At 34.1% G+C, this 12,747-nt stretch overlaps 1 protein-coding gene across 1 annotated transcript in view; it reads right to left on the reverse strand.

The window, feature by feature from the left end:
* LOC136028191 (laminin subunit alpha-like) overlaps positions 1–12,747 on the reverse strand; it is a 231,253-nt gene that overhangs the window by 22,473 nt on the left and 196,033 nt on the right. Inside the window, exons 42-45 of the mRNA XM_065705897.1 lie at positions 8,650–8,757; positions 4,066–4,290; positions 2,457–2,770; positions 1,189–1,427 (exon numbers count right to left, since the gene is read on the reverse strand). Coding sequence (XP_065561969.1) covers positions 1,189–1,427; positions 2,457–2,770; positions 4,066–4,290; positions 8,650–8,757 — 886 coding nt within the window. The remainder of the gene's footprint in view (positions 1–1,188; positions 1,428–2,456; positions 2,771–4,065; positions 4,291–8,649; positions 8,758–12,747) is intronic.

Consider the following 12,747-nt stretch of genomic DNA (forward strand, 5'->3'; position numbering starts at 1 on the left):
GAGATAAGGTATTTATTTTTTTAAATCACTGTTACAAGCCTAAAATGCTAATTTTGTATTTCGGGATAAAAAAAATAAAACACGACAAAAACTTTAAACAAGTCTAAAGCAAAAATGAACATAAAACTAGGTAAAGAATGCGAAATTATATCAACAGAATGAATAGATCTTTTATTAGCCATGATTTAAAACCATCATTTTATGGAATTTATAAAGAAAAAGTGAATAAATTTTGTAGATATGTATTGGATATATTACATAAAAAGATTACAAGCAAGTAAAAATCCTTGAAATATAAATATTGAAAAACACAAAAATTAAAATAAATAAATAAGTAAGTAAATAAATAAATAAATTTATTTATAAATAAATAAATAAGTAATTAATAAATAAATAAAATACAATAATTGAAATAAATAAATAAAGGGTCATTAAAAACGCAAAAAGGGAAGGGAAACGAGTGAACATATGCAAAAAATTGGCAATGCTTGTACAAGCGCTAAAAAAGAAAAAGTAACAGGATATTTTGGTATTTCTTTTTCGTAGCGTAGGGGAAAGAACTTCTCCTTCCGGAGTGTCTTTACGGAAAAAATATTTTCCTTACGAGGGTTTGTCATTGCATTTCTCAAAAAAGGGGGGAGCAATTTAGCTCTCCTGCATTCAAACATACCTAACCTAGTCTATTAGAGTATGGAACTTTGCCATCTTTGGAAATTATTCACAGGGATCTTTTCTGGGTGGATTCAATTTTATCTCACTCTTCCCGGGAGATACCAGAGTGCCAAACTCGACAGGCATACTCAAGAATTGAGAAAAGGAGAACACCTAGGAGAATACCTTGGGGTACTTCATTTCGGACAGGGGAGGATTGGAATCACGGTTCAAATATTGGACTACTTGTTGTCTATTTGATAAGAAGGAAGAAATAGATTTTTACAAGGAAAGATTTAATATTGATTTTAATGACAAGTTTCTTTATTAATTTACTGTTGGGAGATGGAAGCTGGAAGGGGCCAAATGCCCCTGGAAAAAATAATCCTCTGATTCTTGAACAGATGACGGGGTATTCTTGCAAGTGGTTGCTCAAAAAGATACCAGGCAATATCAGGAGATAGCCAATGGCCTGTTCTCCCTTGGCCTCCACATATTGTAAAATTAATAGCTACTGACTTAACGAAAGATAGTTACCACTAGAAGGTGGAGGCACTTCCAGAGCTTTTCCCCCACAGCTTCCTATTACTGCACTCTTAGTCTGAGCTGCATCTGCAAAGTTGATAATCTTGCCATTAATTGTGACATCTCCCAAACAGCCAGCATAGGACTGTCTAATTGCTAAAGCACCATCTGGAGTATACACTGATTCAGGAATACCACCAAAGTAGATAGGATTGGCTGTAATTTGCAAAGGTGGACCAGTTATGTTAGCACTGCAAAGAATTTTAAATTATAACTAAATTATGGCTAAAAAAAGATGGAAATAGAGATTAAATCATGGAAGTATTTCATATGTTTCACTAGTCTTATTAATTTTAGTCATGTTGGCATAAAACATTGTAATTATATCAACTATTTTCATTTTACAATTAGAACATTGTTAGAGGGGGGTGGGTTAGTATAGTGTGCATTAAACGTTAACGTATCATGCATTACCAAAATATTTACATTCATTTAAATATTTGGCATTTCAATTGTTAGGCTTTTTCAGTTTCATTTTGAATTTATCTATTGAATGTCCTTCTCTTGTTGGCTCTGATTGAATTCGTTACGATCACCTTTTTTGTAATCACTCATGGCTTTCAGACTGGAATATATGGCTCGTATAGATTCAAATTAATAATTTTAGAAAACCCATCTAAGTTTATTTAGGTTAAGCTGGCCTATTAGGCTCCATGTACTGAGCGTATGTTCGCTCTTGAACAATTAAATTTTTAACAAAGGTTAAAAAAGAGGAGTGAATGCGAGGGCGTATCCGAGATTTTTGTTTGGGGGGGGGGGGTATTTTTCCTTTGTTTACAAAATTTTTTTAATGCATCAAAACATTTTTATGCATTTTTGTTACGTTTTTATGAGTAGGACACAAATTTCGGGGGGGGGGGGATCGTGTAAATTGGACCAAGGTAGGGCATAAAATTTGAAAAACAACGATCTACATGACCTTTGAGTATAAGTTCTAGGTTTTAAAAGAGAATTCTTTTCCCATTCTTCTTCTTTGTTTCTTTCTCACTATTTACGCTCAATTAAATGAGGTTACTTTGGGATCCCCGTGAGCAATACGTAAACATTAAGGAAATTCTCTAAGACCAATTTAGATTTCGAGTTTCCTTAAATTCACAAAGGCATGATAAGGACATTGTGCGAAGCCCGAAAGAGTTTTTCTTAAAAACATTTAATTCCTGCATCAAATTTACATTCACTACAAATGTTTAAAATTTACACAATTATAGTTCATAACTTACGTAAACGTATCATAATCATCGATGTCGAGTCTAAGCTGCCCATGGTCCCGTGTTGCTGTAACTACATGCCAACTATCATCTGTATACTTCATTGGAGTCAAAACTTCCCCGCCACCAGAGCGGAGAACGAGAGCACCATCTACAATTGCCAAGCTAATCGAATTTGACTGATCTTCATCAGCAATGTAGAAAAGAACACCATCTTTTTCGTTACTTCTCAGTTTTAAGTTAACTTCAACGAAGGACTCTAGATTGACACCAGGAACGGATACAAAACCATCTGAATTCTCAGGGAAGGAGATGACGCTGGCAACCTAAAAGACAAACGATTTGAGCAACAAGTTTCGAACACAAATTTAGCCAGACTGTGATAAGCCGTGCAGCATAATCATAAAAAAAAACAAACTAAAAAGTAATCAAGTGAAAGTGAGAGGATGTCCTATATAGTCAAAATTTTTTTATTTATTCATAGATAACTCCTCTTTGAAAAATTTTAAGCGCGAGAGCATTTCTTTTCTTTTTCATTGGCTGATTTATCTGTAACAAGGCAAATTCATTTTTAGAAAAAATATATAAAAACCTCCTGTATAAAGATTTAGAAAGCAAGGTCGCAATTGCCTCAATAAAAGAAAGAGAAGTAGAGCCTCTAGGTAGGCTACTCTTTTTTCCATCTAAACGATATCCAAATAATAGCAGATAGAAAGCAAGTATTTATTATCTTGTTTTTCTTCCCTTTTTATGTCACGAAATAAAGATGTTTCGCCAGTCTTCCTATTCTTTAGTTCAAAAGGACGATTAGTTGAGACCACAGCTTCTTTCCTCTATTTCTCCTTATATAAGAAGATTAAAAGCAGCTTTCCCCTTCCAAAGAAACAGCATTTCTGGACCTGTAACTTCCTGTCCTTATCATCCTTCACTCAACAATCTTGTTAATGCCCATTTCTGAATTAAACACTTAAAAACAGAATTTTTACTTGACTTAATACAGACTTCCGAACTTGCGTTCATTTTATTATCAGAGTAACTTTCAGTCTATCTATGTTCCAGTCTATCTCCAGTCTTCCTTTTCTCTACCCTTTTTGGTTAAAAAAAAAAAAAAACATTATTTCAGGAGGTAAGGGAGGCCAGAATATTTAGGAAGCAATAAAACAGAGATTGATTTAACGATTTATGTACAAAATGCAGAAAATCAATTTTAAGTTCTGTGAAAAAAATTCCCCGAAATCATTAGCCGTTTTATCTTCCATACCCTAAATAATGTACCTATTATACCTGGTAATGTCTGATCAATTTGTTATTCAATATTTTTTACCATCAGTTATCGATAAATTACCGCAAGTTATGGACATTTTTAGAGGCTTAACAGTTGCCGGCAAGTGGTTCAATAGGAACATCTATTCTGGGGCAAATTACGGATTAGATGACAATAATGTTCATTGACAAATTGTAAATTTTCCAAACTTTCAAAGCATGCAAATTGCAAAATGGGATATTTTTCTTAATTAGCAGAGTATAAATAAAAAACAGTTTTATTTTAATCCCAAACCATATTTCTAGGTGCCACTGGCTAGTAAATTGCTCTGAGTTTATTTGTAGAATAGAATCATACCTTATCAGGACATCCTGGAAGAACATTATATGATTGGAGATTCTGACTAAGGTCCACATTTGTTCCAGTAATAACAACATCATCAATGCACCCGTCGAAACTACGCTTTGAAACAGAGTCATACTGGTGACTACCTAAGTAGCCCCCGACATAGAAGTATTCAGAGACTGAGAGTTCCTCCTGCTGTCCTGGAGACGCTCCTTCGCTAACTATTTGGCCATCGATCTGAAATATATTAGGTTTGGCTATACACTTTACTATTAAGAAAGCAACAACCCCTCCCCAAAAACAAAAAACAATTTCTTAATGCATCTAAGAAAAATAATATATGACCCCTCCCTTTCAACTTCTCTTGCTGACTCCAAATGTATCGTCACATGTTTTAAGTGGCCAACAGCGAGAAAATTTGATATGGCCCACAGCGTCTTTTCTAAGGATTTGGTTTTCTAAGTAAATATTACTATTTATTTTTCAATGAATACGAAACAAAAATTATTGTATTCCTAAAACAACTTTGAATGCAAGCGCAGATGTATAATCGAGTTCCCTTTTTTTGTTTTTAGAAAGGATATTTCTGTCATAATTTTTAAAACGTATGTTTTGGGATATTTGCAGTTTTCTAATGGATTTTTCTTGCCCAAGAAAAGTTAGAGAGTCCAAAAAATAAGTGACTAGAAGAACTACATTAGGAGAAGCCTGAAATACCCAAAATAGGCAACAACAAAAGCCGAATAAAAATCCAATTTTCTTGTCATAAGACGAAACAGAAAACGTGTCCTATAGAAAAAAACCCTTAATATTCATCTAATGAACCCATAAATAGTTAGAAAATTTTGTTCAAAGGTCCTAATTTGGCGTCCTAATTTCATTTCGTAAAATTAGTGGAACTGGCACTTCAGAAAAATATGTTAAACGAAAGTCTTGAGGCTTTGGAAAAAATAAAGTTTGCTGTATTCCACTAATACATTAGCTAAACCCATCTTGAAGCGTAGCCTACCTTTGACAGCTACAAAATACAAACGAAAATGCTCAATCAAACAAACATCTCGAAACCACAAAAAGTAGTTTTACGAGTCATCAAACATGGTCCTCATAGCTCACACAAGATATATTTTACACTAGACAAGGGTTAGAGAATTTGTTATTCATATTGGATGCACATTTATGTTTCGGTTTAAAAGTTTTTTTTAATACATGTAAAAAACCATTCAAGATAACACTTGCTGTAAAATTTAAGCCAACATATTACACATGCACAGGAGACTCTTAGGGGTAAAAAAAAAATCACTGGGTTCTTTACCGCTACGCCAAATTCAAAACGACGTTAAAATCCTCTGTAATTCTGCAGCTTAATTATGCTGTTACTAATTTTTTGTTATTTTCTTTTCAGGACATTAGAATTTAATTCAAAAATTTCTTTCACAGCATGGTTGCCGAATTTGAATTTCAAGTCACAATCAGCACAAGTACATATATATCGTGTCAAAAAATTTTGTCATCGCTCAAATTCAAGTCAGTGCATAATACAGAAATAAAATGAGTCAAAACTTAGTTAAGAAATTAAAAACAAAAAATAGAACTAATGACTAGTTTTCCTGGCTACTATACAATTCAACAAAACTCGGAACAAAACTATTACGATATATTTCATGTTTAGCAGGGACGGGAGTCAATTTGGGACTTTATGCAGGACAGTTTGTTACGGACGGGAAGGAAGGGTTTTGGGATGATGGAACGTAATCAGGGGAACAACAGGGTCTTGGTACTGAAGCGGAGGCACAGGAGATTCCTTGTCGTAGCCACAGTGGCGAGTTCGAACTTACGTAGTAGATGATGATACGGTGCCTTCCCTTCACCATTTATGATTGATTCTATGTGGTCGTTTTTGGACATTTTCAATTTTGTAAATATGCTCTGAATAAAAACTGAAATGTAAACTCCAGTATTGGCAGGATAAAAGAACGATAAAGTTGGAGAAGATCGGGGGCATGATAACTTCATTAAAATTTTTAGGAGGGAAACCGAAGGGGAAGCATGTTTGAGGATATTTTGGACATGGGCATCCCACTTCAAGTGAGCAGTAATTGGCACCTCAAGTAGTTTAATGCATGTAACAGAGATTTTGGGATGAATGGGGTTTTTGAAAGAAGGGGGTGATTTTTAAAATTAACTGTCATAACGGAAAACTTATCAGTGTTAATTTCCTTCTTCGACAATAAGCGTCCTATACAACATCGTCGAGTAATGTCATAATTGAGCTTTGAATATTTCATCGACAACCCTCACGTGCAGACAGGTCGTCCACATATTCCCATCGATGTATTTGGTCCATCATGAGGCTAATAATCATTACAATAAACAAAATGAGACCCATAAGGGTTCCCTGGGGGACCCCAGAAAAGATGGGAAACGGTTCGGAATCAACATTTTTATATTTAAGTTCTTGATAAAGAATTGTTAAAAAAGAAGCAACAATTTTGACTAAAAAAGAAATCACTTGAAACTCCGTCAGCAGTTTATTTACAAGGATATTGAGGTCAATCAGATCGAACGTTTCCTGGAGGCTAATTAATAAGAGATTTTACTAGGTATCAGGGTTTCAAGGTCTTGAAGAATAGGTTCAAGATAACCAACAAGGTAGTGTGAAGTAGATGTCTCCTTCAACTTTTCAAACTGTTGTATGTCAACAAGTTGAAGAATCTCTGCCTTTAACGAATTAGCATATTTTTTTAGATAAGCTGGGGTCAAGGTGATTCGTCGTACTCCAGCAAAATCATTCAGGTCTCCCTTCTTTTGGATTGGAATAATATAGTCCAGAATTACTAATATCATTAAAAATACAAACAAGAGGTGTTGATAGTTTATCAGGGAATACTTTTATTAGATCAGTCGGGATATCAAAGGGACTTAAACTAGTTTTTAAAGTTTCTGTATTTTATTTTATTATTTACTTCGCTGAAATTTTGGGGATTTTATCTTTACCAGACTCGGATTAGATGGTTTTCTAAGGGAAGGCGGAACGCTTGCATAATGGTAGCCAGATGTTTATTAAGCTTATTGGCTGTTCTATTCACGTTGTTCATCTAGTAGAAAATCAAGGTTAAATCAAGGCATTTTTTTTTTTTTTTTTTAACTGATCCATCTATCTTTTCCAAAAAGTCAACATTTCCTAAAGAGGTTAAACAAGGGATTTTTCAAACCTCTGTTACGTTAGACAATGCCATTTTGAGCGTAATATTTTCAAAACTTTTATTTGGAAACATTTCATTCTGACTGAAAAGATACCAACAGATGCAATGTATAAGAAAAGAAAGCCAGGATAGCCCCAAACGTAATTTTGGTTGAAATAGCAGTTTTATGTTTTCTTTCAATGAAACTTTTAGAAATATTCGAGTTTAGATTATTTTAAGTACACACCTAAGCAGCATTTAAAGACAATCAGGGCGTCGCAAATTAGGTAAGTACGCGTAAAGATAAATGTAATAAACGGTCCAGTTTAGACGTTGGCATAGAAAAAGAACTTCTTATTTTAGTGATCAGAAAAGTAGATTGTGATATATTTTGGTCGACTTAGATACATCCTATTTTAGATTAGATTGCAGCGCCCTAATTTGATTACATCGACCTAATAACTATACAATAGTTTTTTTCGGTTCAAAATTAATTTATTCGACATTTATTTCAAAAGAGATAATATGATACTGAGTCAGTGTGCGTTTTCATGTTAAGATTCTTAGAGCAGAAAAAAAGCTTGCTAACTATAATGGCTGGTAACTACCAGGGGCATAGCTCCAGCTTTTTTATTCGGGACCAAGAGGGGTCCATATCCGCATAGTCAAAGAGCATGGTCTATATAATGATTTTTTTCTCCAAATTATTGGGGGGCAATTGCCGCCCTTAACCTCCCCGAAACGGCTCCCCTAGTAGCTACTGCATGTATGTCAAAATAAACACAGTGTAAAGGTGTTGAAAATTTTCAACAACATTAACATAAAAACTACACAATGTTTTTTTTTCTCTAAAACTTGTGTTCAATATTCACTTCAAGAATTTTTATTTTGACATGTATGTCAAAATAAATACATTTAAGCTATTAAAAATTCTTAAACAATATAAGTAAAAGAAAGTTATACTGAGGTAACTACAGAACGAACTAATTGGCTAAAATAGTTGGATATCATGTCAGGAAAAGAAAAGCAAATGTTCTAATGCTTTCTTTAGCAATGATCTTGGTAAAAATAAATAGTAACTTATGGTAACTTTTTGTTTTTGGATAGTCAAGCAGCTTATATTTTAGGTCCCTTTTTTTTTTCTCGACTAAGTTTCTCTGTCAATGGAATTTGGATTTTTTTTTTATTATTATTATTTTAGTCATAGTTCTTAGACAGATGATATATCACCTCAACATTAGTCAAGTTCATGCGGTTTAGCCTGTTAGTAAAATATTCGTTAAATTCGTTAGTAAAATAAAAAAAAAAAATAGATCATTAGTTAAATATTAGCGCTCAAAGCAATTTTAAATAGACTTAAGCAAATACAACATTTAAGGTTTAAACCAATCCGTAAAATTAGATATGTGAATACCTTAAGCAATCCGTTCCTTTTTGCTCTACTGGCTTCAAGTACATGCCATTCACCATCATTATAAGCATCTGAAGATTCTATTATGACAGGACCAGATCCAAGATTATACTAGAAGTAGACAGAAAAATAGGTTTATTATACTAGGTACGAAACTCGACGTTCCAAATTACGTACTTCCAAAAAATCGTGATGCTAAATTAAGAGGGGGAGGGGAAATCATACTAATTTATCGAACTGAAGATTAGCAATTACAAGGGATAATTTATTCCGATATTAAAGCCCATTTTTTGTCTTTTTTTGTTAAAATTTCAAAATACCCGAACAAAAAAAAAAAAAAAGAAAAAGCTTAAAAATACTTCACAAAAATGTTGGCCATTAAATATTACAACTGAATCGTTGAATTCAGCAACAAACCTCTTTTAAAATCTCGCATCTTAGAACTCGAAGAGAAACAAAGATTCTATTTAATTCCTCCATGCAACATCTAAATCATATCTGAATCAGTTTCAGTTCAGTTCGTTCGGGTTTATTAAAAAAAAAATTATAACAGTCATAACATACATATCTCTCATCTCTATGGAAAAACTGCATGCTGAGTCCCATATCACCTCAAAAATAAATACGCACTATGGCTCTCCCTCCACTTCTCGATACAACCATGGCCCCTACCAAAAAAACATCCTTACAAGTCCCCATCTCTTCATCCAGGAGCAAACCACTCCAACCCCCCACAAAAAACTCAATAATAACTAAAATCACTTTTCTAATTAGATTCTTTATTCAAATTAAACTAATTCAAAACATGATAATTTTTGATTCTCTTTTTGAAAGAACCTAGGGAGCTCCTACCTCTGAGTTCAAGCGGTAGGGTATTGTAAGCCTTAGCACAGACGATGTTAGGCGAAAAATCCAACCTCACTGTTGGCGTATGTCGAATATGGATCTGTGCAGATAGTCTTGTAATTGGAAGACGTTGTTCGGATACCAAACGGAATAGATTCCTAAAAGGCGGTGGAAGCAAGCCGGAGAGGAATCTGAAAGCAAAAACCAAGCAGGGGAGCTCAAACAGCGATTTCAGCGAGAGATAATCTTCTGTGTGTTTGATGATCTTCAAGGCATTCTTGTGGATGGAATCCAGTTTTTTCAGATGGGATTTGAATGTCGATTGCCATACCATTGCGCAATACTGTAAGTGGGGTCTAATGAGTGCATTGTAGAGAAGGGTAAAGGTTTTACGTGGGAATGTTTGCTTCAGTTTCTTCATGATACCCAGATTCCTTGAAAGCTTTAATTCTACAGCATGGACGTGAGGAAGGAAAGAAAGGTTTTCATCTACTATTACTCCTAAATATTTTGCACATCCATTTACTGGTCGTTGAACCTTTCCACGAGACGTCACAATTCCTGTTATTTCTGGGTGAAGGGTTCCTACCCTAGAAAATAGTAGGATGCAAGATTTTTCTACATTGATGACAAGTTTGTTGGCATCCATCCACAGATAGGTTTAATTTAAATTAAATTAATCTTAGTAAACAAACAAACCATACTCATAGCAATCTTGATAATACAATTTTGTCTCCGTATTCAAGATCTTTGGCTGAAAATTAATAAACAAATTCTTATTTGTCAAAGCAAATTTTTGTCAAATGCTTTTGAACAAAAGTTCCTGAAAACTGCAAAATATTTCTAATAAGGTATATAAGTCTGGTTTCTCCTCGTGAGTATAAGGAAACAAGTACTATTTTTAGTCAAAAAACCACTATGACCTTAATCTTAAATGATAGACCTTAATTAATTTAGTTGCAGGTCCTTAGGCTTTAGTCCTTCGGTCTGAATGCAGAAAATACCTAAGATCAGCTTTAATGTAAGCCACTTATGCAAAACCAATTATAGTAACAGTTCAATAAGAAATTAGGTTATTCTCCTTTCAATCTGCAAAACCAAATCCTTGATGGGTACTTGGAAAATATTCTCATCATGCTCGTAATCAGGCGAAAATCAAGGTGGATGATATCCAAAAACCGCCTCAGGTCTATGTTAAGGCATTAGTTCTCTGACAAGCTTAAAAACCATGTTCTCCCAAGAAAATAAAATTATATTTATAGTTATATTGTTTTATTTTACATCATTCAAAATTTTGAAAAAAAAACAAAGAAAAAATGCTCTTTATTTACAATTTTCGTCACTGGCTTCTTAAGTGACCAAAAAATTGGAGGGCTGACAGCAAAATAATTCAACAGTGATATTCTTTTTTTCATTTTAAGGATTTGCATATTCAACTTAAGCTATACCCGTTTTGAGATTTATTTATTTATTTACATTACTACCTGTTGTATGTTTTTCTATGATTTTTTCTTTAATTTCTTTTCGTCTTGGGGTTCATTTATTCTTTAGTAGTAATATCTGGTTGTTTGAGTTTGAGTCATTGTTGGTTTGTATTTTTCTGATTTTAAATTTCATATGACACAAAAATTCGGAAAGGATTTTTTTTAATCAACACCAGCTTAATTAACAACAAAGTATGACAAAGAAACTATTGAAATTTGAGGCAATTTCTTAAGACAGAGAAAAAACTCAATTATTCTCTCTAAACAATATCAAACTTTGATCATTTATTGGGAAATGATATATAGTAGGATACTACAACATAAAGCGAATGCTGAGAATTTTGTCTGATTTCCCAGTACTTCACTATGAAAACTAAAGTTCTCAGTAGGACAAAATCTCAAACATTTATTTGTGCTCCTTGACTATGTGTTAAACTAAAAATTCTTAGTGTTGATCTTAGGTTGATTTTTCGGTCATCAGACACAGAAACCTACAATAACTCAAACTCAAAACAACCAGAAATTACTACTGAAGAATAAACGAAGCCCAAAACAAAAAGAAATCAAATAAACAATCAATACCGGAAGCCTAGTTATTTGGCCTTTGAACTATTTTGAACAAAATGGCTATCTCCAAATTTTGACCAGATGCCCTTTGGGAAAGTGGGGCGTGGGCTAGTTGGCCATTGATCTCTTTTCAATCTTAAAAAAGAGCTAGAAATTTCAATTTTCGATCGAATGAGCCCACTCCAAAGTTAGTACGGTCACGCCTTCGACAGAACCTTACATTCTAACAATGGGAAACTTACACAAGTTACAATCCTTACCCCAGAGGCCAGGGAAGATTTCTCAACCCCAAGGTTATAGTAATTTCAATTTTAGACTATTTAGAACAAAATAGCAGTTTCAAAAATTTATAACAAGATGTATTTGGAAAAAAAAGTCACAAGAGGGGGGGGGGGACTGGTTACTTTTTGATACATTTTCGATTCACAAGAACTTACAACTTACATAAGTTACAATTATCGTCCCGGGTGCTATGGAGGATTTCTCAACCCCTAATTTGCAGTAATTTGAATTTTGGACTATTTTGAACAGAATGGGTATCTCAAAAATTAAATCGGATTTATTTGGGGGAAAAGGCGTGGGGTGGGGGGTAGATACCCTTTGGTCACTTGATGACACTTAAAAAGGTAACTAGAACTTTCAATTTCCAATCAAATGAGCTATCTCTGAAGTTTGTACAATCATCCCTTTCATATAACCTTATATGCCCTCGGGCATAGCTTACAACACTTGCCCCCGGGCTCAGGGGGATGTGTCGACTCCGGAGCTTTTGTTATTTGATATTTAACTGTTTTGAACAAAATAGCTATCTCAAAATTTTGATTGGAAACATTTGGAGAAAAAGGGCCTTAGGGGTGCTAGTTGGCCTCAGATCACTTTTCACTCTTGAGAAAAGTAATAGAAATTCTGATTTACAATCGAATAAGCCCCCTCCAAAGTGTATAGGACCATTCCTTCCATAAGAGCCTTATATGCCCCCAGGGCACATTTTGCAACACCTGTCTCCAAATTCTGGGGGGGGGGGTGTTTTATTCCTGGAGTCTTTGTTATCTTATCTTTGTTTTATTTTGAACAGAATGGCTGTATAAAAAATTCGATTGGGCGAATTTGGGGAAAAAATATAGGGTGGGGGGGGGTAGTCAACGTTGGATCACTTTTGACTATTAAAAGGTGAATTAAGAACTTCCAATATGTGATCATTTGA

Source organism: Artemia franciscana, chromosome 6 (assembly GCF_032884065.1).
Source record: "Artemia franciscana chromosome 6, ASM3288406v1, whole genome shotgun sequence".
Taxonomy (NCBI): domain Eukaryota; kingdom Metazoa; phylum Arthropoda; class Branchiopoda; order Anostraca; family Artemiidae; genus Artemia; species Artemia franciscana.